General features: G+C 39.9%; 1 protein-coding gene across 4 annotated transcripts in view; it reads left to right on the forward strand.

The window, feature by feature from the left end:
• Positions 1-26,524, forward strand: part of LOC128686444 (sodium-coupled monocarboxylate transporter 1) — a 109,006-nt gene that overhangs the window by 32,989 nt on the left and 49,493 nt on the right. For all 4 annotated transcript variants that reach the window (XM_070085718.1, XM_070085721.1, XM_070085722.1 and 1 more), the window contains 2 exons: positions 14,332-14,486; positions 15,042-15,289. In XM_070085718.1, the coding sequence (XP_069941819.1) occupies positions 14,332-14,486; positions 15,042-15,289 (403 nt within the window). The remainder of the gene's footprint in view (positions 1-14,331; positions 14,487-15,041; positions 15,290-26,524) is intronic.

Consider the following 26,524-nt stretch of genomic DNA (forward strand, 5'->3'; position numbering starts at 1 on the left):
ATATATATATATATATATATATTTATATGTGTGTGTGTGTAGTGCCGAATATGTAAAACTGGTCAATTAGCAAGAACTCATTTAAAATTAAGTCCTTTCAAAAAAAAATTCTTATAAGTTTAAAGATATATTTTTTTGATTAATGTTAATGTAAAAAATTTTAATTTTGCACCAAAAGGAACTTAGAAAATTTACCTAACCTTATTTTAACAAGAACAATTTATTTTAGCCTAACCCAACTAAATATATTTTAGATTTGTTTACGATAATTTAATACTAAACAAACACAGTGAAATATATTTTTTAGTTAGGTTCAGAATGATTTTGGTGAAATTATTGCATACACAAATTTTCACTTGTCCTATATGGCAAGATGAGCGTTGCTATTTAAGCCAAGATCGCAAGTTCTGCCTATTCGGCACGACATATATATATATATATATATTTATATATATATATAAATATATATATATAAATATATATATATATATATAAATATATATATATATATATATATATATATAAATATATATATATTTTTTTTTTTATCACACTGGCCGATTCCCACCAAGGCAGGGTGGCCCGAAAAAGAAAAACTTTCACCATCATTCACTCCATCACTGTCTTGCCAGAAGGGTGCTTTACACTACAGTTTTTAAACTGCAACATTCACACCCCTCCTTCAGAGTGCAGGCACTGTACTTCCCATCTCCAGGACTCAAGTCCGGCCTGCCGGTTTCCCTGAATCCCTTCATAAATGTTACTTTGCTCACATTCCAACAGCACGTCAAGTATTAAAAACCATTTGTCTCCATTCACTCCTATCAAACACGCTCACGCATGCCTGCTGGAAGTCCAAGCCCCTCGCACACAAAACCTCCTTTACCCCCTCCCTCCAACCCTTCCTAGGCCGACCCCTACCCTGCCTTCCTTCCACTACAGACTGATACACTCTTGAAGTCATTCTGTTTTGCTCCATTCTCTCTACATGTCCGAACCACCTCAACAACCCTTCCTCAGCCCTCTGGACAACAGTTTTGGTAATCCCGCACCTCCTCCTAACTTCCAAACTACGAATTCTCTGCATTATATTCACACCACACATTGCCCTCAGACATGACATCTCCACTGCCTCCAGCCTTCTCCTCGCTGCAACATTCATCACCCACGCTTCACACCCATATAAGAGCGTTGGTAAAACTATACTCTCATACATTCCCCTCTTTGCCTCCAAGGACAAAGTTCTTTGTCTCCACAGACTCCTAAGTGCACCACTCACTCTTTTTCCCTCATCAATTCTATGATTCACCTCATCTTTCATAGACCCATCCGCCGACACGTCCACTCCCAAATATCTGAATACGTTCACCTCCTCCATACTCTCTCCCTCCAATCTGATATTCAATCTTTCATCACCTAATCTTTTTGTTATCCTCATAACCTTACTCTTTCCTGTATTCACCTTTAATTTTCTTCTTTTGCACACCCTACCAAATTGCACACCCTACCATATATATATATATATATATATATATATATATATATATTTTTTTTTTTTTTTTTATTTTTTCAACAAGTCGGCCGTCTCCCACCGAGGCAGGGTGACCCAAAAAAGAAAGAAAATCCCCAAAAAGAAAATACTTTCATCATCATTCAACACTTTCACCACACTCGCACATTATCACTGTTTTTGCAGAGGTGCTCAGAATACAACAGTCTAGAAGCATACACATATAAAGATACACAACATATCCCTCCAAACTGCCAATATCCCAAACCCCTCCTTTAAAGTGCAGGCATTGTACTTCCCATTTCCAGGACTCAAGTCCGACTATATGAAAATAACCGGTTTCCCTGAATCCCTTCACTAAATATTACCCTGCTCACACTCCAACAGATCGTCAGGTCCCAAGTACCATTCGTCTCCATTCACTCCTATCTAACACGCTCACGCACGCTTGCTGGAAATCCAAGCCCCTTACCCACAAAACCTCCTTTACCCCCTCTCTCCAACCCTTTCGAGGACGACCCCTACCCCGCCTTCCTTCCCCTATAGATTTATATGCTTTCCATGTCATTCTACTGTGATCCATTCTCTCTAAATGACCAAACCACCTCAACAACCCCTCTTCTGCCCTCTGACTAATACTTTTATTAACTCCACACCTTCTCCTAATTTCCACACTCCGAATTTTTTGCATAATATTTACACCACACATTGCCCTTAGACAGGACATCTCCGCTGCCTCCAACCGTCTCCTTGCTGCTGCATTTACCACCCAAGCTTCACACCCATATAAGAGTGTTGGTACTACTATACTTTCATACATTCCCTTCTTTGCCTCCATAGATAACGTTTTTTGACTCCACATATACCTCAACGCACCACTCACCTTTTTTCCCTCATCAATTCTATGATTAACCTCATCCTTCATAAATCCATCCGCCGACACGTCAACTCCCAAGTATCTGAAAACATTCACTTCTTCCATACTCCTCCTCCCCAATTTGATATCCAATTTTTCTTTATCTAAATCATTTGACACCCTCATCACCTTACTCTTTTCTATGTTCACTTTCAACTTTCTACCTTTACACACATTCCCAAACTCATCCACTAACCTTTGCAATTTTTCTTTAGAATCTCCCATAAGCACAGTATCATCAGCAAAAAGTAACTGTGTCAATTCCCATTTTGAATTTGATTCCCCATAATTTAATCCCACCCCTCTCCCAAACACCCTAGCATTTACTTCCTTTACAACCCCATCTATAAATATATTAAACAACCATGGTGACATTACACATCCCTGTCTAAGACCTACTTTTACCGGGAAGTAGTCTCCCTCTCTTCTACACACCCTAACCTGAGCCTCACTATCCTCATAAAAACTCTTTACAGCATTTAATAACTTACCACCTATTCCATATACTTGCAACATCTGCCACATTGCTCCTCTATCCACTCTATCATATGCCTTTTCTAAATCCATAAATGCAATAAAAACCTCCCTATCTTTATCTAAATACTGTTCACATATATGCTTCAATGTAAACACCTGATCTACACATCCCCTACCCACTCTAAAACCTCCTTGCTCATCCGCAATCCTACATTCTGTCTTACCTCTAATTCTTTCAATTATAACCCTACCGTACACTTTTCCTGGTATACTCAGTAAGCTTATTCCTCTGTAATTTTTACAGTCTCTTTTGTCCCCTTTCCCTTTATATAAAGGGACTATACATGCTCTCTGCCAATCCCTAGGTACCTTCCCCTCTTTCATACATTTATTAAACAAAAGTACCAACCACTCCAACACTATATCCCCCCCTGCTTTTAACATTTCTGTCATGATCCCATCAGTTCCAGCTGCTTTACCCCCTTTCATTTTACGTAATGCCTCACGTACCTCCCCCACACTTACATTCTGCTCTTCTTCACTCCTAAAAGATGGTATACCTCCCTGACCAGTGCATATATATATATATATATATATATATATATATATATATATATATATATATATATATATATATATATATATATATATATCTATGTCGTGCCGAATAGGCAGAACTTGCGATCTTGGCTTAAATAGCAACGCTCATCTTGCCATATAGGACGACCGGAAATTTGTGTATGCAATAATTTCGCCAAAATCATTCTGAATCTAACTAAAAATATATATTTCACTGTGTTTGTTTAGTATTAAATTATTGTAAACAAATCTAAAATATATTTAGTTGGGTTAGGCTAAAATAAATTGTTCTTGTTATAATAAGGTTAGGTAAGTTTTCTAAGGTTCTTTTCGTGCAAAATTATAATTTTTTACATTAACATTAATGTAAAAAATATATCTTTAAACGTATAAGAGAAAATTTCAGAAAGGACTTAATTTTAAATGAGTTCTTGCTAACTGACCAGTTTTACATATTTGGCACGACATATATATATATATATATATATATATATATATATATATATATATATATATATATATATATATATATATATATATATATATATATATATATATATATATATATATATATATATATATATATATATATATATATATATATATATATATATATATGCAAACAATCGCAGACAGGCAATTTTAACTATGCAAGACAAGCCACAGGAAGGGGGGGGGTGGAAATCTTTAGCTCAAGTACTTTCACACTTCTCAGTGCATCATCAGGAGCTGTGCAGTGTTGCAAGGGAGCAACCAAAGCAGAGAGAGAGGTCTCAGGTGATATCAGAATATGCAAAACAACCACTGTGAAAGAATAGTGAAATTCCAAGTGCTTTCATGACTTCTCACATTATCAAGTTCCTTGATAATGTGAGAAGTCACGAAAGCACTTGGAATTTTACTATTTCGCAGTGGGTATTTGGCCAGCTACAGCAAACCTCAATTCTTCTGTTTGGGGAACATGAAATTCTCTCGTTAGAGGGTGTTCAGCAGGGTGACCCACTCACTCCACTTCTCATCTGCTTGGCAGTAAGAGAATTAACTTCCAGCCTACGTAGTGAGGTCAACATCTGGTACCTGGATGATGGCACTCTGGCAGGTACTGAAGAGTCCCTGTTAGAGGACCTACAACTGGTGAAAACACAGGGAGTAGACTTGTATTACAACCCAGGAATCCAAAGGCCTGTTATCCTGGGAATAACGGGAGCAAAATAAACACAGCAGAAAAACTTTTCACTTATATTATCCTTCACCAAGTAAGAACAGAATTATGTTCACTATATACACTATGTACAACAATAGGTATTAGTGCACTCCACGGTAAGCAAGGCAGAATAGAAGCCACTAGAGAGCAGACCTTGCTTCAACCAGCTCTAGAAAGGGAATGACAAGGGCAGACAGGTGTGTGGTACCCACAACACCTCTGCAATTGCCAAAACCATCTTCTCATGGGCTGGAACCTGGGTACTGATCGAACGACGGGGCCCCATCGTCGACCCTAGTACTGGTTCGCTGGGTGTGTACATGCGCCGAATAAAGGTTACATACTCTTTGCATGCCACACCCCCACTCCGAGAGGGTTTAGGAATAGGCTCCCACCTCCCATTGGTAACTGTGCCATCATGGCACCATATAATAGGACCACCTTTCCTCTCAACCATCCAACTCTTAGATAGAGCTCAGCTTTATTTGCAACATAAAGCCAAACTCTAAACTCAGAGTGAGACAGCAGACAGTAGGACTAACATAAGTCCAAGACACTGGTAGACGGTAGCCCATGTCCCCTCACTAAAAAAAAAAAACCCATACAAGGGGACAAAAAAAAAAAAAGAGCGTGCGGGTTACCATAGGTCCCTAACACATCCTAACCTAATATATACAATTTTTAGACTTTAGATAGGGAGTCTGCCAACTTATTTTCTTTGCCGGCAATGTGTAATATTTTGAGAGAATAGAATTGCAGTCGTAGACTTCATCTCATGAGCCTCATATTGTGATTCTTCATGGCTTGGAGATATACCAGAGGGTTGTGGTCACTATAGACAGTGACAACCTGTGAAGTCTGGCCCACGTAAACATCAAAGTGCTCCAAAGCCAGTACCAGCTCGAGGGCTTCTTTTTCAATGGTAGAGTAAGCCCTCTGGTGTGGCTGGAACTTTGATGAGTAGAATGCTACAGGCTGCAACCCCTCGTCCCCGTTTTTCATCAGTACTGCCCCAACCCCAGACTCACAAGCATCAACCTGTAATGAGAAAGGTTTGGAGAAGTCTGGAGACAAAAGAATGGGTGCAGTACACAATAATCTTTTTGCTTTCGTAAAAGCATTTTGACATTCTGGGGCCCAGTTAAAGGGAACTTTGTGACTAGTAAGAAAGGTAAGAGGGGCTACAATATCTGAAAAAAAATTGCAAATTTTTCTGTAAAACCCTATCATGCCTAGGAAACGTTGAAGAGATTTCCTATCATGTGGAATGGGATAATCTTTAATGGCAAGAACTTTAGCAAATTTAGGAGCAACTTTGCTACTACCTACTTCATGGCCTAGAAAAGTAACAGTAACCTGGCCAAAGGAAGACTTAGATAAATTAACAGTTAATTGGAAACTCTGGAAGGTCTCAAAGAGAGCCTCAAGCCTAAACAGGTGTTGATCCCAAGTATCAGACACCACTATGATGTCATCTAGATAAACTGCCATGCCTTCAAGTGCTTTAATAGCCTGATGGATAAGTTTCTGGAATGAAGAGAGGGAGATTTTCATTCCAAAAGGGGTAAATGTATATTGATAATGACCTTCTGGAATTACGAAGGCAGAGATTTCCTTTGCTTTATCTGTCAAAGGTACCTGATAGCAACCTTCAAGGAGATCTAACTTGGACACAAAAGTAGCCTTACCCACAAAGTCGATTACATCATCCAGACGAGGAAGAGGGTAAGCATCTGTGATTGTGACCTTATTCACCTTACGGTAGTCTGTACACATGCGAAAACCTCCATCAGCTTTTTTAACAAGGATGCACAGTGAAGCCCATGGACTAAATGACTCCTCTACTAACCCATGCTCCAACAGAAATTCTACCGCCTGCTGAAGTAGCTTCTGCTTTTCAGGATTAGCTCTGTAGGGGGAGAGTTTAATATGTTTAGAGTTTCCCACATCTACGTCATGATAACCTAACGTACGTTTTTTTGGCACATCCAAAAAAATATCAGGGTATGACTGTAGATGTGCAGTTAAACTTGTTGCTTGAATTTCAGATAGCCCCACCATTAAAGGGCTAGGGTCCTTGAGGAGGACAGAGTTTGGAAACTTGACATTAATTTCAGAAATAGAGTGCAAAGAGTCAGAATCATCCTCAGAGGTAGAGGACAGAGTCATTACTGGGACTTTATCTGATGTATGAAAAGATTTCAATTGATTAATGTGGTAAGTTTTAGTTTTTTGAGGTCTTATCAAGGGGAGATACCACATAGCTTATGTCATAATTTACTTACAATTTGCATAGGTCCCGTAAATCTAGCTTTCAAGGTGTAACCAGGTATAGGTTCCTGTGCCAACACCTTGTCTCCTGGATGGAAGGAGCGAAATTGTGCATTTCTGTCATACCTCTGTTTCATCTTGTTTTGAACTGCCTTTAAGTTAGCCTTGGCTAACTGACGTGCCACCTGCAACTTTGAAGACGGGTTGTAGAGTGTTGAGCTAACGTCTTCTCCCATCCATCCTTTGAGCACCCGAAGAGGACCTCTTACATTGTGCCCAAAGATCAGCTCAAACGGACTATACCCGGTAGACTCCTGCACAGTTTCCCTTATTGAAAACAGCAACAAAGGTAGTGATTCATCCCAGTCTCTAGGAAAATGCATACAAAAAAGTTCTCATAATGGTTTTTAACGTCTGATGGAATCTTTCCAAGGCGCCTTGGGACTGAGGATGATAGGCAGTGGATAAGTTGTGGATTGTCCCTAACCTAGTTAATGCTTCCCTAAATGCTTTGGCAGTGAAGTTAGTACCTTGATCACTTTGAATAGATTTAGGAATGCCAAAACAAGAAATAAATCTGGTTAGAGTCTTGAGAATGGCTTTAGTATTAATACTGCGCATGGGAATTGCTGCTGGGTATCTAGTTACTCTATCTATAATGGTAAATAAGTACTGATTTCCAGACTTAGACTTGGGTAGTGGACCTACACAATCTGTAATTAATTCTGCAAAAGGCTCTCCATCAGAAGGTATAGGTTGGAGAGGTGTAGGTTTAATGGAATGTCCAGGTTTCCCAACTTGCTGACATTCTCGGCAACATCGGATATGATTACAACCCAGGAATCCAAAGGTCTGTTATCCTGGGAATAACGGGAGCAAAATAAACACAGCAGAAAAACTTTTCACTTATATTATCCTTCACCAAGTAAGAACAGAATTATGTACACTATATACACTATGTACAACAATAGGTATTAGTGCACTCCATGGTAAGCAAGGCAGAATAGAAGCCACTAGAGAGCAGAACGTGCTTCAACCAGCTCTAGAATAGGAATAACAAGGGCAGACAGGTGTGTGGTACTCACAACACCTCTGCAATTGCCAAAACCATCTTCTCATTGGCTGGAATGGTTGGGGGAGATGGTCTTTCAATGAGGGTGTGTGCATGCACCGAATAAAGGTTATGTACTCTTTGCATGCCACAATTTGGGACTCGTCCTCAATCTCTCCAAGTGTGAAATTATCACAGCGAACCAGAAAATAATCAATGCCATGTGAAGAATCCTCCCGGAAGTCTCTACTACCACTCCATCCAACAGTACCCTATTGGGAGCACCGCTGGGTCATCAGGCTATCGACACTGTCCTCAAAGAAACATTGAATGACCTGATGAAAAAGGAGGAGAGAATAAGCAATCTTGATGCCCATGATGCTCTGTATCTCCTCACAAGGTGTCTTACTATGCCAAGATTCACTTCCTGAGGTGTGCACCCTCTTTTGACAACCCAACACTCGATGACTATGACGCACACCTGAGATCAACCTTTAAGAAGGCCTTGAACCTGTCACTAGAAGATCAGCAATGGGATCAGGCAACCCTCCCAGTGCGACTGGGAGGTATAGGGGTGCGCAAAGCAATGCATGTAGCTTTACCTGCTTTTCTGTCTTTGAGTTTGGCTTCTAGTCAAGAAGATTGTCCCTGAATGCTTGACAGACATGGTAGGAGCTCAAGGCCCCAGGTTTACTGAAGCAGCGATGCAGTGGGACACCCTTGCAGACTCCTCCAGTAGACCAGCTCCTCCCAAAGAGCACAAACAGTCCCACTGGGACAAACCGATCATGGAAAAAATCGCCAACATAATGCTCACCAACGCTTCAGGAAAGGACAAAGCTCGTCTCCTGGTGGTGAAGGCACCACACTCAGGAGATTTCCTTCTAGCTGTTCCCAATTCCTCCCTGGGAACTCGACTCGACCCACAGGCCATTCGGACTGGTGTTGCTCTTCGCCTAGCCACCCCCATCCTCACCGAACATAGGTGTATTTGCGGCAGGGCGACAGCTGATCAATTCGGACTTCATGGTCTCATATGTCACACAGCAAAAGGGAAGTATGCCAGACATGAGGAGGTCAATGACATCATAAAGAGAAGCCTCGCCACAGCCCGTTGCCCATCTCAACGGGAACCCCAAGTGCAGAGGTCTGACGGAAGTCAAAAGCATCCTGATGGAGCCACTATGCTACCCTGGAAGGATGGAAAGCAGATTGCCTGGGACTACACCTGTGCCACCACATTGGCAGACACCTACTTGCCATACTCCACAGCTGAAGGGGGTGGAGCTGCCAACCACATGGAGACCCAGAAGATCCGCAAATATGAAGACCTTTCCCCTTGCTATAACTTCATCCCAATAGGGTCGGAGACCCTTGGAGCATGAGGCAAGTGTGCCCTAAAGTTCCTCATAGAGCTGGGTGAAAAACTCATCATAGAAGCCAAGGATCACAGGGCGACCAGCTTCCTCTTTCAGAGACTCAGTGTCGTGATCCAGAGAGGAAATGCCTGCAGCATTCTGGGCATGCGGCCCACCGCCGGGGAGATGGACAAAGTATTCGAAATGAAGCTCTGAGTTGTTATCTAGGTTGTTTTACTTTCTATTGTGTTTTTGTGAATGTTTTTGTCAATGTATTTTGTCTTTAAATAAAATATATATTAAATATAGAGGGTGGTAGGAGAAAATTCTCAAACAGCTTCAGGGAGAACCTCGAGTTTTCCCGGAAGCAAGTTTATTCTTTTTTCTGAGGATGAGGGTCCCCAGGACAGTTCTAGAGGTGGTACCACCCTATATATATATATATATATATATATATATATATATATATATATATATATATATATATATATATATATATATATCTATATATATGTCGTGCCGAATAGGCAGAACTTGCGATCTTGGCTTAAATAGTAACGCTCATCTTGCCATATAGGACAAGTGAAAATTTGTGTATGCAATAATTTCGCCAAAATCATTCTGAACCTAACGAAAAAAATATATTTCACTGTGTTTGTTTAATATTAAATTATTGTAAACAAATCTAAAATATATTTAGTTGGGTTAGGCTAAAATAAATTGCGCTTGTTATAATAAGGTTAGGTAAGTTTTCTAAGATTCTTTTGGTGCAAAATTATAAATTTTTACATTAACATTAATGAAAAAAATATATCTTTAAACGTATAAGAGAAAATTTCAGAAAGGAATTAATTTTAAATGAGTTCTTGCTAATTGATCAGTTTTACATATTCGGCACGATATATATATATACATATATATATATATATATATATATATATATATATATATATATATATATATATATATATATATTTATTTAGTAATTTAAGCATACATACAGAGGTACAAAAAATACAGGTAAGAGCAGCATGCCAAAGCCACTTATATGCATAGCATTACGGGCTGGCTTAAAATTAACTTAAGATTAACTAAGCAATGATGAAATCAGTGATAAAACATTATTGTAAACAGATAACTATAAAGCACAAATGAGTATTACAAAGACAGGTCATATGGTTGCATGCATTGCTGTACATTCAGTCGAATGGAGTATTCTGTTAGGTAGAGTATTTAAAAAAATGACAAAGTTAGATTGGGTCCTAGGTTTAACATTTGTGTGATATAATTGTGAGTAACATATAGGATATACAATTTATAAGGTTCAGTTATTCAGTATTTATTTGGTTTTGAGTGAGTAAGTGATCTTTGAGAAGAGACTTGAATTTATAAACAGGTAGTGTTTCTTTTATATTTACAGGTAATGAATTCCAGATTTTAGGGCCTTTTATGTGCATTGAGTTTTTGCATAGCTTGAGATGGACACGAGGAACATCAAAGAGTGATCTGTGCCTTGTGTTATGGTCATGTGTTCTGTTGAGGTTGGCAAGATGTTTGAGGGGAGGGTTAATATCAGAGTTAAGTGTTCTATGTATGTAATAGGTGCAGTAATAAGTATGGATGTTTTGTATGGTGAGTAGGTTTAGTGTATTGAATATTGGTGGAGTGTGCTGCCTGTAGTGAGAATTTGTTATCATTCTAACTGCAGCCTTTTGTTGGGTAATTAGTGGTCTGAGATGGTTAATTGTTGTTGAGCCCCATGCACAAATTCCATAGGTGAGATAGGGGTAAATAAGAGAGTGATAAAGGGCCAGGAGGGCTGACTGTGGAACATAGTACCGTATCTTCGATAGTATGCCTACAGTCTTGGAAATTTTCTTAGAAATTTGTTGTATATGTGTATGAAATTTGAGTCTATTATCAAGGTGGATTCCTAAGAATTTTCCCTCTTTAGCTTTGTGATAGGTGATCTGTTTAATCGTTATGTTAAGAGGTACATCTGTAGCTCTGTTACCAAACTGAATGAAGTAGGTTTTGTCAATGTTTAGTGTAAGTTTGTTAGTCCTCATCCAGGTAGATATTTTCTGTAATTCGGTGTTTACAGTATTGGCTAGCGTGAGTGGGCTCGGGTGAGAGAAGACGTATGTAGTGTCATCTGCAAAAAGTGTGGGTTTGAGTAATTGCGAAGCATTTGGTAGGTCATTTATGTATAGGAGAAAGAGAAGAGGGCCAAGGACACTTCCCTGTGGGACACCAACTGTAATTGGTTGAGCGGAAGAGCTTGCCCCATTTGCATACACATATTGGCTTCTGTTGCTGAGGTATGACTTGAGGTAGTTGAGGGAGTGCCCTCTAATACCATAGTGTGACAATTTTACTTGGAGCAAGTCATGGTCAACTGTATCAAAAGCTTTACGTAAGTCAATGAAGATCCCCAGTGGGACTTCTTTTTTCTCTATTGCAGTGTACATATGTTCTAGCATGTGTATAATAGCATCATTAGTATTTTTATTAGGCATGAATCCAAATTGGCAGGGGTTGAGAATGTTTTGGGAGATGAGGTAGGAGTAGATTCGTTTATGAATTAATTTTTCGAAGATTTTTGAGAGAGGGTGTAAATTGGATATTGGCCTATAGTTATTCAACTCTGTTTGGTCTCCTCCTTTATGGATCGGGGTGACCCTTGCTATTTTGAGAGCTGTAGGGAAGGTGGAGGATTCAATGGATTTGTTAAAGAGTGTTCCAATGATTGGTGATAGTACTTGTGACACTTTTGTATATAAAGGGTGGTAAGGTATTTAAATCTCCTGCCTTGTTTTTTAGTGTGTTGATAATAAGGGAGACTTCGTATGGGTTAGTCGGAGCTAGGAACAGTGTGTTCGGATAGTTGCCAGTGAGGTAGTCATTTGGTGGGGTATCTGAGCTTGGGATTTTATTGGCAAGGTTTTGTCCTATAGTGGAGAAGAAATCATTGAGTCTGTTTGCTGTTTCTGTTGGTGGGAGTTGGGGTTCATCTGATTTTGCTAATTTTATTTCGCTATTTCGTGATATATTTTTTGTTCCCAGAATTTCTGATAGGGTCTTCCAGGTCTTTTTTATATCACCTCGTAAGTTGGATAATCTGTTCTCATAATACAGTTTTTTTGCCCTTCTTATCAGGCTGGTTAGGATTGACGAGTAACGTTTTGTTTGGTCTCTGGTTATGTGACCCATTCTGTACTGTTTTTAATATCGGTGTTTTGTATTTATGGATTTGAGAATGCTGGGTGTTAGCCAGGGACTGTTCAGTCTCTTAGCTGTCATCTGTTTAGTGTTTTAGGGCAGTGCTTGTTATAGAGGTATTGGGTCTTTTTTAGAAAATTATTAAAACATTCGTCAATATCTGTATAGATTTCTAGCTTAGTGTGCCAGTCAATGTTTGTTACTGCTGTTGTGAAGTTATTAATGGCTGCCTCATTGTGAAGTCTGAAGGTGACTTTAGTAGTGTCTTGGGGTATTTTACCAAGAGTTATTATGAGGAAAGTAGGGTAGTGGTCTGTGGTATTATCTGTAATTATGCCTGATTTTAAAGGGGATATGGTGTTGGTCCAGATGTGGTCAAGTAGGGAAACACTAGTCTCCGTAACTCTTGTAGGTTTTGTTACTGTTGGTAGCAACATGCAGTTACTCATTGTGTTTGTGAATTCAGTAACGTGTGGGTCCTGGTCTTGCAGGAGATTTATATTGAAGTCACCTGAGAGTAGTAAGTGATCTTTGTTCATGCGTGCATCAGTTATCATACTTCCTAGGTTTTGACTAAATTGGCTAATGTTTGATTGTGGAACTATATATATATATATATATATATATATATATATATATATATATATATATATATATATATATATATATATATATATATATATATATATATATATATATATATATATATATATATATATATATATATATATACCATGAAAACTTGGTTGATATGCCTTCTCTTCTTAAGACTTTTAATATTAAAGTTGTATTCAAAAATCTTGATACAGTAAAAAAACTTTTGATTAAGAATTCCCCCCAAATTGCTGATGGATGTGTCTATAAGATTCCTTGTAAAATTTGCGATAAAGTTTATTACGGTCAAACTGGTAAAAATCTCGAACTAAGATTAAAACAACATAAATATAGCATTAGAACTGGACAAGATTCCAATGCTCTATTTATTCATGTAAGAGATTTTAACCATCCAATTGATTTTCAAAAAGTTGAGAAAGTAGTATCAAGCAAGTCCATGGTCGACAGGAATATAATTGAATCTTGTTTCATAAAAAGCAGTTTTGACAATAATATGAATATTTCCTTTGGTTTATATAAATTAGATCCATTTATAATTAATAGAATTTGGGTAGAATTTAATAATACACTGGACAAATAAATAGCTTGGGGGTGAGTTTTGCAAAGGACCTGTCCAAGTTGGCTCGCCGCGCGTCACGTGTCTAACCGTTGTGGGATCTGATAGTGAGGTGCTGGCCGACCCCTTATATAGCTTCCTTGGATGCTTCACTTTCATAGTTCCTTGATAATGTGAGTAGTCACGAAAGCGCTTGGAATTTCTCTATTCTTTCAGAGTGGTTGTTTTGCATATTTTGAAATCACCTGTTTACTGTGATCTTATTGCATATATATATAGATATATATATATATATATATATATATATATATATATATATATATATATATATATATATATATATATATATATATATATATATATATATATTAATTCGAGAATTTCCTGATTTAAACTGAGCCAGGGACTACTTAGTTTAGAATTCTGCAATGTAGACGTGGACTTGATAGTCTTCATGGAAGACTGAGGAGGAACGTGGTGGGTGAGTGGACACGCATGAACTCAATGAGAAAATAAAATATATAACTTCTCATGGTATTATTACTATAACTTGTGTGTTTGTACCCTACCAGCTGCAGCACTGGGTCTGGTGGCCATGTGTCTGAGCTGGATACTGGACAAGTTGGGCAGTGTCTACGTCGTCTCCACCAGTTTGAATTCGGCTCTCTCTGGTCCCCTTAGCGGCGTCTTTATTGCTGGTATCTGTACACCCTGGGTCAACACGGAGGTTAGTAATCATATCCTATCCTAATTTCCCCTTTTTTTCAGTCTCAGTTATTGATCATATATGATCACTTATGAAGTAGTTTGAGGTATCTATGAGTATGATTGTAGTAGATATTGCAAAGATAAGTAGGGGCAATGTTTATCACTTATTAGAGTAATATTTAACCTGTGGATGACTACCCTCAGGTAGGAAAATTATGCCTGTTTTCGAGGGGTTACTAGTTGTTGGAACTGTTTATTATTATTATTGTTATTATTATTATTATTATTAGTAGTAGTAGTAGTAGTAGTAGTAATATTAGTATTATTATTATTACTATTATTATGCGAAGGGAAGGGTGTAATTGCGGTGTTGTTAGCTACCTCAAGAAACATTAGTGATAAAGATAGTATAATTACCACTGATAGTTCATCTTTGAAGGGAAGTGCTGGGTGCCTTGATGCTGGTGATAGGCTATAGAACTAGAGAAATGGATCAAACCTGATTACCGTTTATTCCACAGGCTCTGTATAAACCTTCCTGTTTATTCTTCTGATGATAATATTAATATCGCAGGGTGCCATAGTTGGCTTCATCACCTCACTAACATTCAGTTTATGGATGGTTATTGGGAAGTTGTACCGAGGCGGTGGGTCGCCTGCTCGTCTGTCACTCTCGACTGAGGGATGCCCAGAGAACCTCATGAACCTCGCCAACACCACCGTCAGCCACTCCATTATCAGTGATACCTCTCTGACAGATGCTGTCTATGTTAACTTCACAGAGAATGATCTGCTAATGTCTAATACCTCTAGCATTCAAAGGTAAGTACTAGAACTTCAGTAATCTGAAACATACACACACACACACACACACACACACACACACACACACACACACACACACACACACACACACACACACACACACACACACACTGCATTTTCTTGGACTGGAAGGTTTTCTACACAGTACCACACAAGAGACTGGTTGAAAAACTAGAGGAGCATGCAGGAATAGGAGGGAAAGTACTACAATGGATCAAGGAATATCTGACAGGAAGGAAACAACGTGTATCGGTCAGAGACGAGGAGTCAGAGTGTGTGCATGTGTCGAGTGGGGCTCCACAAGGATCACAAGGATCAGCTGTATAGCCCTTGTGGCTTAGCGCTTCTTTTTTTTTGATTATAATAATAATCCACAAGGATCAGTCCTAGGTCCGGTGCTGTTTCTTGTATGTGTGAATGACATGATGGAAGGGATAGAGGCAGAGATGTCCCTGTTTGCAGACGATTGAAACTAATGAGGAAAATACAAGCAGACGAGGATCAGCTAAGCCTACAAGGGGATCTGGACAGGCTGCAGCCTGGCCCGACAAATGGCTCCTGGAGTTTAACTCCAACAAGTGCAAAGTTACGAAGCTTGGGGAAAGACAAAAAAGACCGCAGACAGAGTACAGCCTAAGAGGTCAGAGGCTGCAAAACTCACTCAAGGAAAAGGATCTTGGGGTGAGCATCATACCGAGCACATCTCCTGAGGCGCACATCAATCAAATAATTGCTGTAGCATATGAGCGCTTGGCAAACCTAAGAATAGCGTTTCGACATCTAAGTAAGAAATCATTCACGACACTGTACACCGTGTACGTCAGACCCATATTGGAGTATGCAGCACCAGCATGGAACCTACACCTGGTCACACACATCAAGAAGAGAGACCATGGAGGAAGGAACTCTAAGAAAGGAGTTCCCTTGTAACACAGCAAAGGGAAGAAGCTACAGCACAGATCAAAAAGGTTACAGTGGCTGAAGAGCTCTAAAGCCGGAAGAGGAAATGTAAGGCTGAAAATCACCATAGAAGAAATGAGAGAGAGTAGACAATAGTGCAAGTACAATGAAGGCGGGAGAAAGAGTTTAGTTTAGTTTAATATGTTTATTATGCACCCCATACCCATCCTGTGGGCGGTAGTCAAAAGATTACAGAGGTACATAATTGGTCCAGGGACTGGACTCCAAAGTTTTGATAGCTGAGCAAGTTACAGAGGTAATGAACTCACAATTTACAAAGGTAATGAACTCACAATTTACAAAGGTAATGAACTCACAATTTACAAAGGTAATGAACTCACAATTTACAAAGGTAATGAACTCCAGGTAAGTCTGGTCACAATCATGACAAGTTACAAAGGTATTTACAGATTACAGAGGTACGTAATGGGTCCAGGGACTGGGCCCCCAAAGTTTTGATAGCTGAACTAGGTACAAAGCTCACAAGTTACAAAGGTAATGAATTCTGTAGAATGGTTACTTACATTTATACATGGCTACAATCATGAACAAATTATAGAGTAATGAGCAATTCACACTTCCACACCCGGTCACAACTGTAATGAGTTATTGGTGCAAATATTGATTGTTGAGTCACACACACCACACACACACACACACACACACACACACACACACACACACACACACACACACACACACACACACACACACACACACACACACACACACACACACACTTTAGTTTAATATCTTTATTATGCACCCCATACCCATCCTGTGGGCGGTAGTCAAAAGATTACAAAGGTACATAATGGGTCCAGTGACTGGACCCCAAAGTTATGATAGCTGAACTAGTTACAAAGGTAATGAACTCCAGGTAGATCTGGTCACAATCATGGCAAGTTACAGAGGTAATGAATCAGCTTCACTCCTATACATGGTTACAGTCATGAACAAATTACAAAGTAATGAACCACTGATACGTCCACACCTGGTCACGATTGTAATGAGTTATAAATACAAATATTAAGTGGATCATACACCCACACTAGCGCGCACGCGCACACACACGAGGGAGCACGCACGGACATGTGCACACGAGCGTACTAATATATGCATACACACAAGGACGCACACCCACACACACCCACACACACACCCACACAAACACACCCACACCCCACACACACACACACACACACACACACACACACACACACACACACACACACACACACACACACACACACACACACACACACACACACACACGCACACACACACACACACACACGCACACACACACCCACACACACACACACATACCCACCCACACACCCACACACCCACACACACACACACACACACACACACACACACACACACACACACACACACACACACACACACACACACTCACACACACACCCTCACACACACCCGCACACACACCCTCACACACACCCACACACATGCACGCACACACACACACACACACACACACACACACACACACACACACACACACACACACCCTCACACACACCCACACACACACACACACACACACACACACACACACACACACACACACACACACACACACACACACACACACACACACACACACACACATGCACATATGTGGTAATGCTTTATTTACAGCTAGCAAAGTCAGGGTATATCTCCAGAATGGTCTGCAATATACCACTGTGGATAAAATACTTTGCCATTTCTTGAACATTTCTGAGTGAGTTGTTTCTAAATTCATTAATCTGATCACACTCCAGTACATAATGACGCAAGGTGTGACAATAGTCCATCTGGCAAAGTTTACATTTCGTTTTGTCTACATCTGGTGGTGTTGATTTAACCTGCCAAAGATACTTGTAACCCAGCCGGAGCCGGGCAGTAGTGACATCCAAGAGTCTGCTTATCTTGTTGGATGCACCATAGACATGTGGCTCCTCCTGCATGATGGAATGATGATAGATGGACTCACTGGTGTCAATCTCCCTAAGTCTTAAGTCAATAAAGTTCATTTGAAGTTCTTTTCGTATTATTGTTCTCAAACTGCTAACTGACAACCCAAGATTGTAATCTACCCCCTCTTTGAAAGCATACAGCTTAGCCAATTTATCAGTTCTATCATGCATCTGAAGACCAATGTGAGATGGAATCCACAGCATGTGCACTCTGACTCCACTGTCAACAATCTTACCATACCTGTGTCTGGCTTCTGACACAAGCATGCCACAATTTATACTTAATGAGTTGAGAGCATTTATGGATGACAGAGAATCAGTTACAATTAAAGTGTCAACCTTAGATACATGGACACATTTGAGTGCAAGGAGTATGGCAAACAGTTCTGTTTGAAGGGTAGAGGCCCAGTTATTGATGCGTGCTCCAATTTCTTTATGAGAGCCATCACTCTGTGTGACAACAGCAGCACTACCAGCTGCACCAGTGGACTGGTGAACAGAACCATCGACGTAAATAATTTGTGAAAGATTGTTCTGTGTGACTAAGTTATCAATACAGCTTAAGGCATCACGTTTGGCTTCAAGACGAAGCTTTGGTTGTGATTTAAGAAGAGTTTTGGGGGGAAATGGAGGAATGGTAGTTTGGAATGGGGTAATATCCCATGGAGCAGGGAAATGTCTCTGTTGTCCAACTTGATATAGATCATGTAGCTGGTTCATGCGGAGGTCGGTTCCAGTTTTTTCGATCCATCTGGAAGGATGTTCACCAGTGCTGAGGAAAGTTTGGAGGGCTTCTGTGCAGGGGTTTGAATGGGCTAGCCTAAGCATATTGACCCCAATAAGGATATTTCTTTCAGTAACACGATCTCTAATGCTTGGAATATTAAGTTCTTTCCGCATATTTAAAATTTTGGCAGTACGAGGGCATCCTAGGATGATCCTCATTGCTTCGTTTTGCAGTTTTTCCAGCCCTCCAAGCTTCCAGTCAGACACGAGTGCAAGTAGTGGCGCTGCATAATCAACCAATGATCTAATATAAGCAAGATACATCATTTTCACAATTTTAACATTAGCACCATACCTGGGATGAAAACCTGCCACAACTCTAAGTGCTCTCAGCCTTTCTTTGTATTGGCGACAAAGTCTCGTTACAACAGGTCCAAGTAGTGGAACCTCAAAGCCTAGATACCTGTATCTGCTTACATATTCTAGAAGAGACCCATCATGCAACTGGATCTGACGAACTGTGCCTCTCTGCCGAGGAGGACGCCTGTTGAGTATCTTTGTTTTATCCCCTGAGATTATTAACCCCAGGTCCTGACACGAGGCTAGTACATGATTAAGAATGTTTTGGGTGTTGGAGAATCCGGTAGTGTGAATCATTATGTCATCAGCAAAACTAACCATATAATGATGGGGCTGGCTAGGCATGGCATTAAGTAAGGCATTAATCAAAATGTTGAAAAGGGTGGGACTAAGCACACCTCCCTGTGGGGTTCCTAATTCAAAATCTTTAGTTACACTTCTATGTCCCTGGAACAACACAGACGACTTTCTGTTGGACAGGTAACCTTTAATCCAGCGGAGAAGCCATCCTCCAACATCCATTCTGGCAAGTTCACTAATGATTACATGTCTGTTGGCTACATCAAAAGCGGATTTAAGGTCAAGGAACGTAGTGTATGAGCTGTCAGTGTGCAGAGTGAGAAAGGTGGTAATGCAATGATGCACACTCCTTCCATGCATGAAGCCATGCAACCGGGGTGACAAGAATTCCTTAATTCTGTGCATAAGACGATTAAGAATCGTCCTTTCAAATGTTTTACACAAGCAGCTAGTAAGGGATATTGGGCGAAATGAGTTTTGTTGATTGGGCTTTGGAATGGGAATAATGAGGCTATTGGTCCATGATTTAGGGAGCTCCCCAGTTACATAACTCATGTTATATAATTCAAATAAAGGATTACCTGGTACTCGACACAGCAATCTGAGTATGTTGTAAGTAATACCATCCTCACCAGGCGACGTGGAGTTGCCCTTAGTTAGTGCTGCATCAAGTTCATAATTAGTGAAAGGAATGTTGCAGTCATCTGCCTTGCTGAGCATAAAGCAAACAAGTCTCTCCCTTGCATCATATTTGTCCATTAATTTCGCCTGTGTGGTACTGGGAAGACTGTCATAGCTAGATGTAGCAGCCCAAGCACTGACTAACTCATTCGCCCTATGCAAGGGATGAGGGTGCGCGATCTGCCCAGTTCTGTTACCCTTAATTCTATTTATGTCCCTCCATGCCCGGCTAAGTGGGGTGTGAGCATTGAGACCATTGACAAATTGTTCCCAGTCTGTTAGCCGCAGCTCAGTCATACGCTCTCTGGCAGCAGCAAGGGCAGTTTGAAAGAGGCTCAGCATTTCAGGGGTACGATGGTTTCTATAGGCTAGGCCTAGTCTGCGAGCAGTACGTTTCAATGTTCGAAGTTTAGAATCATTGTAATAGGTATGATTTTTATAAGACTTATGATTATTATGGAAGTCATTTGGATTTAGAGTAGTAGGAGGTTTCAGAGGCGGCTCTAAGAAGTTCTGAATACTGCTCACAAGGTCATTGTTAAAAGTCTCGACAGAGGTACACTCATAGGAATTATACCAGTCAGTCACATGTGCAACAAAGTCATCATGTTGATCAGGGGAAACATTAAGACGTTTCCGTTTGAATATCCCACCAGGGAGAATAGTATTACCAATATCTAGAGAGGTTAGCCTTGGGAAATGATCAGACGCTATATCTGTTACAATGGAAGACTCACAGCTGGCAGAAGTAATGTTGAAGCCAAGACACAGATCAAGGACACCTCCATAGATATGTGTGGGTTCAAGGTCACCTACAATTTGCACATTATCATGACTGTTTAAGAGTGACAACAGTTGATTGCCATTACGATTACCAAACTGAGAGTTTCCAATGCTTTTGTGTCTTGCATTATAATCACCAATAATGAGAGTAGGTTCAGACTGAGCACAAGTTGGGAGCTCCAAGTAATTAAACTTATCAGCAGGAGCGTACAAGTTAAATATGTTGAGAGCAGAGTTCCCAATATAAATCCTAACACCGTGATACTGTAGCCCCTCTGTTTTCTTATGTGCAAGAAGTTGATGGGGAAGTGATTTTTTAATATATAGAACACAAGAATTAGTAGATTTGAGGTTATATGCAACAAACGATGGCAATTTAGGGGGTTGGGATTTTTCAGGGAGTCTGCACTCTTGTAGACACACAATATCAATGGATTCAGTGGTTACTTTATGATGCAGGTCAGAAAATCTTTTTCTAAGTGACGCAATATTCCAACTTAAAATGGATAGTTTATACGAGTTTGGTTCCATTATAAAAGTCCAGGGATAGTATTCAATTTCTCAGCAAAATGAAAAAACTTACTAAATAACAAACAGACATAATCAATATCAATATCATCAGTATTATCCTTATCCATGAGTCTCCTAAGTGCACTTCCATTAGTGAGACCTCTTGGGAGTCTTTGTACACATTGAGAATTTGGCCTTACCAGCTAAGATATAATTATATAATGAACACTTAGCTGATAAATGACAGCAAATCGTCTACACAGCCGTCCCTGCAGACGAGGTCTAGATGCTGTCGAAACCATCACAACAGTGGGCTGTCAAGAGATACAAATTGTAAGTATAATTACCCCTAGGGGTTGTTATGTCAGCATATTTCATTCGATGATGGCTGACGAATACTTACTTGTTTGGACTCAAAAGTCCACACCTTACTGCCGATTATAGGTTGATTACAAACTCCTTGTGACTCAAGAATTGCGCAATCCCCCGATCTACAAGAAATTCGTAACATACCTTGCTCTTTGTAACGTGAGCTATGGTGTTCTCAACACCTTCGACAGATATCGGTGACTTGATAGAAGCTGAAGTGTCCTTGGATGTCCACGTCTTCCATTGTCTAGGAAACGCACACTGGTACACTATGTTCAACAAGATTAGTTTTATTGTTCACAATGTATCACAAGAGAAGCTGATCACACTTCTCTAAGTGTTTATTGTGTTGTGTGAGACACTTTATTCACACTAACGCACAGATCAGTGTCCTTTGCTGGTTATCCTGGCGTCAGTGTCTCGTAGTAGAGTCAAAGTTAGTCTGCCCGACGCCCCAGCGCTCCATGCCGTCACTGGCCCCAGCACAAAAAAAAAAAACGCTGACCTAGTACCTTGCATCCTTGTCGTCACCTCGATGAAGCAAAGCAGAATGTTTGTTTCTTGCTGTCTTAATCATAGACAACAATGTACAACTTTACTATGGTAATAAAGTGGGAGCAGGATTTTCCTTAATTGTCCTGCTAAAGTAAGAGATGTACTGTCTCTTATAAAAATACACGTTGCAACACCCCTGCAAGGAGCGGAGGTCACTTGATTACGCATACGACATCTGTGATCAATTACTCACTCTAGCAGTAAACAAGACGCTCGCCCCTTCTGAGTGGCCCCTCAGGGCTGAAAGGGGCTGAAGGGGGCTGAAGGGGGCTGAAGGGCTGAAGGGGGCTGATACCCCCCTCCTGGAGAAAATTTCTCCACACTGGGGGGCGGCGGAGGTTCGCTGCAGGTGAACTATTCATCACTTAACATTAATTTGATTTTCTCACTCGCCACCACTGCTGCTTGTCTTTTCTGAACAGCTTTAGTCTGTGTGGTTTCTGGAGAATCACTAATTTTGTTTTCAACACTGTGTAATTCTAACGGCACTAGTTTATTTATTGTCCGCTTATTCACTACACCTTTGCTCAAAACATCAACTGTCCTGATGATTCCATTTGCATCAGGATATATGGTCACAATTTTTCCAAGTGGCCATTGGGACCTCGGACCATCATTGTCGATAATCACTATGTCACCAGGTCTTAAGGACTTATGATTTTCAGGAACACCAGCTCCATAGAAGTGTTCTCTCAATGAGGTGAGATAGTCTTCTCGCCAAATTTTCTCCCAACGTTCAATCACTTTATTAAGGTGTTTGAATTTACGTCTGAGTTGCTCAGGTTCGAAATAAGTAGGATCCTCTATGATTTCTTTATCATTCATGGGAGGAACAGGTTCGAGCCTTCTGCCATGGAGTAAATGAGATGGACTTAACACTTCTAAATTGTCCAGATCATCGGTAACATAAGTTAGAGGTCTGTTGTTGACTCTATTTTCTATTTCAGTCACAACTGTACGGAATTCTTCTAAGTCTATTCTCTGACGATGAAGAGTCTTCCTTAAACAACGTTTTACAATGCCGATCATTCTTTCATAAAATCCGCCGTGCCATGGAGATTTAGGAGGAATGTATCTCCAACGACATCTGCGTTGATTCAGCATCTGTTGTACTTCTGGTTGATCAAAGATCTTGCTTATATAAGCAGCACCAGCAACAAAGTTCGTTGCATTATCTGAAATCATCAGTCTGGGACATGCCCTTCTGGCTGCAAACCTTCTGAATAATTTGATAAAAGTTTCAGCAGACATGTCAGTGGCTACTTCTAGATGTACTGCTCTAGTTGTAGCACAAGTGAACAAACAGATGTACACCTTGATGGGAACTTTGTCAACTGTTTTGGTTAAAATTATTGGTCCAGTATAATCTACACCTGTCACCTCAAATGGAGTGATATGACAAACTCTTTCAGAGGGATATGGAGGTGGACCTGGATACTGACATACTCGCATATCGTAGTGACGACAAGTAATACAGTCCTTTATTTGTTTTTTCACACTTTGTCGACCTTGAGGTATCCAGTAGGATTGTCGTATATGACAAAGTGTGTCAGCTACCCCACCATGTAACACGTTACTGTGGGCGTTTTGCACAATCAGTTTTGTTAGCCAATGATTCTTGGGGATCAATATTGGATGTATGGCTTCTTTAGGTAGTGAAGAATTATGAATTCTTCCTCGACATCTTATAATCTTTTCTGAGTCGAGATAAAGTCCTAAAGAATTAATCATGACAGGTTTCTTTGGGGATTTATCTTGTGTTTCTAGAAATTTATATTCTGTAGAGAAAACATCTTTCTGTATTAGTTTCACCCAGTATTTAATGGGTTCAAGACATTCATAATCAGGTTTAATTCCTTTAATGAATTTAAAGACAAGAGCTGTAACTCTTAAGAGTTTACCCAAAGATGAGTAATTAGATCCATCAATGACTATTTCTGTTGTGTCTGCAGTATTTACACAACTTATTTCTGCTGTGTTCAAGCAGACTGTTTCTTCTGGCATAATGTGAGCTTTTTGCTGAGGCCAGTTATTTTCATTAGAGAGCCAGTTCGGTCCGTGGAGCCATAATTTATTATCCACAAATTTCTTGAGTGGGACACCACGTGACAACATGTCAGCTGGATTCTCTTGGGTAGAGACGTGAAGAAAGAGATAATCTCTCTGCATCTCTTTTATTTCTGCTACTCTGTTCTGTACATAGACCAACTTACTCTTATTATTTCTTAACCACTGGAGAACTGCCTCATTATCACTCCAGATCACGGTTTTCTCAATAGTGAGATGATCAAGTACTTTGTTGAGATAGACAGCTAATTTTGTACCTACATAGAGTGCTGTCAGTTCCAATTGTGGTACTGTTCTGACCTTCAAGGGTGCTACCCTGGCCTTTGAAGTAATTAGTGTACTTCCTTCAGCATTACTCATGTAAGCTACAGCGCCATAACCTCTGGTTGACGCATCACAGAACACATGTAATGTGTACTTGTTTCCCTCTTGACCTATTTGTCTGGGAAATTTAATTTGATGAAGTTGTTTAAACTCCTTGGATATTTCATCCCATGCTTGACTCATTTCTAGAGGCAAGTTCTCATCCCATCCAATTTTGAGTTTCCATGCATCTTGCATAAGCATTTTACCTTTTATGGTAATTGGTGAGACGAGTCCTAGAGGATCAAAACATTGTGATACCTCTGACAGTAAACTACGTTTAGTGAGTGTACTGCATGATTTATTGTTTATCCTTTTGAGACTCAAAGTATCTTCCTGTGTGTTCCAATTAAGTCCCAGCATATTGTTGCAATCAGGAATTTCAGTTTCAGGGAAATCTTCTTTGATAAGTTCCCTTAATTGCTTTGAATTTGTATTCCACATCCTTAGAGGCATATTTGCTTCTTTCATCTCCTTGTTAGCTTCTCTGTATAAGGATTTCAAATCCTCCTCTTTATTCACAGTACCTTGAAGATTGTCCACATAGAAACTTTTCTTTAAGACTTCTTTGAAGGGACTTTCAGATTTCTTCAAATGTGTATTTAGAGTAGCTTCTAGTAAGAATGGAGAGGATGTTGCACCAAATAATACTGATTTGAAACGATAAGTTTTCACAGGACTTTGAGGATCATGTGGATTTTCAGGCCACAAGAATCGAGTATAATCTCTATCTATTTCTTGTAGTCCTACTCTTAAGAAAGCTTTGGAAATATCAGCCGTGTAGGCATATGGGTTTGTGCGAAATTTCATAAGCACGTCTCCAAGCTTCTCAGTTAGTGAGGGTCCGGTCATCAGACAGTCATTAAGACTTGCTACATCTTTATTTGCACGTGCGCTGCAATTATATACAACACGTAGTGGAGTGGTTTCAGAATCTTTTCTGACTCCATGGTGCGGGAGATAATGAGCGTTTGTCTTCAACTTATCTTCGACTATTTCCTCAATGAATTTATTGTCCAACTGTTCTTGTATGATATTATCATAGACAGTCAGTAGCTCTGGATTCTTCCTGAGCTCATGTATTTGTGCTTTCATCTGTCCGAAAGCCATGCGATAATTGCTAGGCAGATGTGGTGGATTTAATTTCCATGGTAACCTAACCCAATACTGTCCATCTTTATATTTGACAGTGTCCAAATATTGGTTATAAGTCTGAGACTCTTGTGGGCTTGGTTTATTTACATCAATACCTATCGCATCTAAATCCCACAACTTATCAACTGGTTCATTCATTTCTTCCAGTAATGATAATTTTTGCTGTGGTACATGATCAGCGGTTATTCTCGTAACTAGTACATTTTCCACTGAATCAATATCAGCTTCTTTCCCACTTTGAGAGGGAATGGGACCACATATCATGTGGCCTCCTGCTGTTTTCAGCAAGTGAACATCATGTTTACTTACTATATTTTGCACAAAACAGTGATAATAATCACTTCCAATGATTAAATCAATTGGACTAATTGTGTCCGTCTGTATGTCAGGACAGGCTAACTTGACCTTAGCTGCT

This window comes from Cherax quadricarinatus, chromosome 17, assembly GCF_038502225.1.
Source record: "Cherax quadricarinatus isolate ZL_2023a chromosome 17, ASM3850222v1, whole genome shotgun sequence".
Lineage (NCBI taxonomy): Eukaryota > Metazoa > Arthropoda > Malacostraca > Decapoda > Parastacidae > Cherax > Cherax quadricarinatus.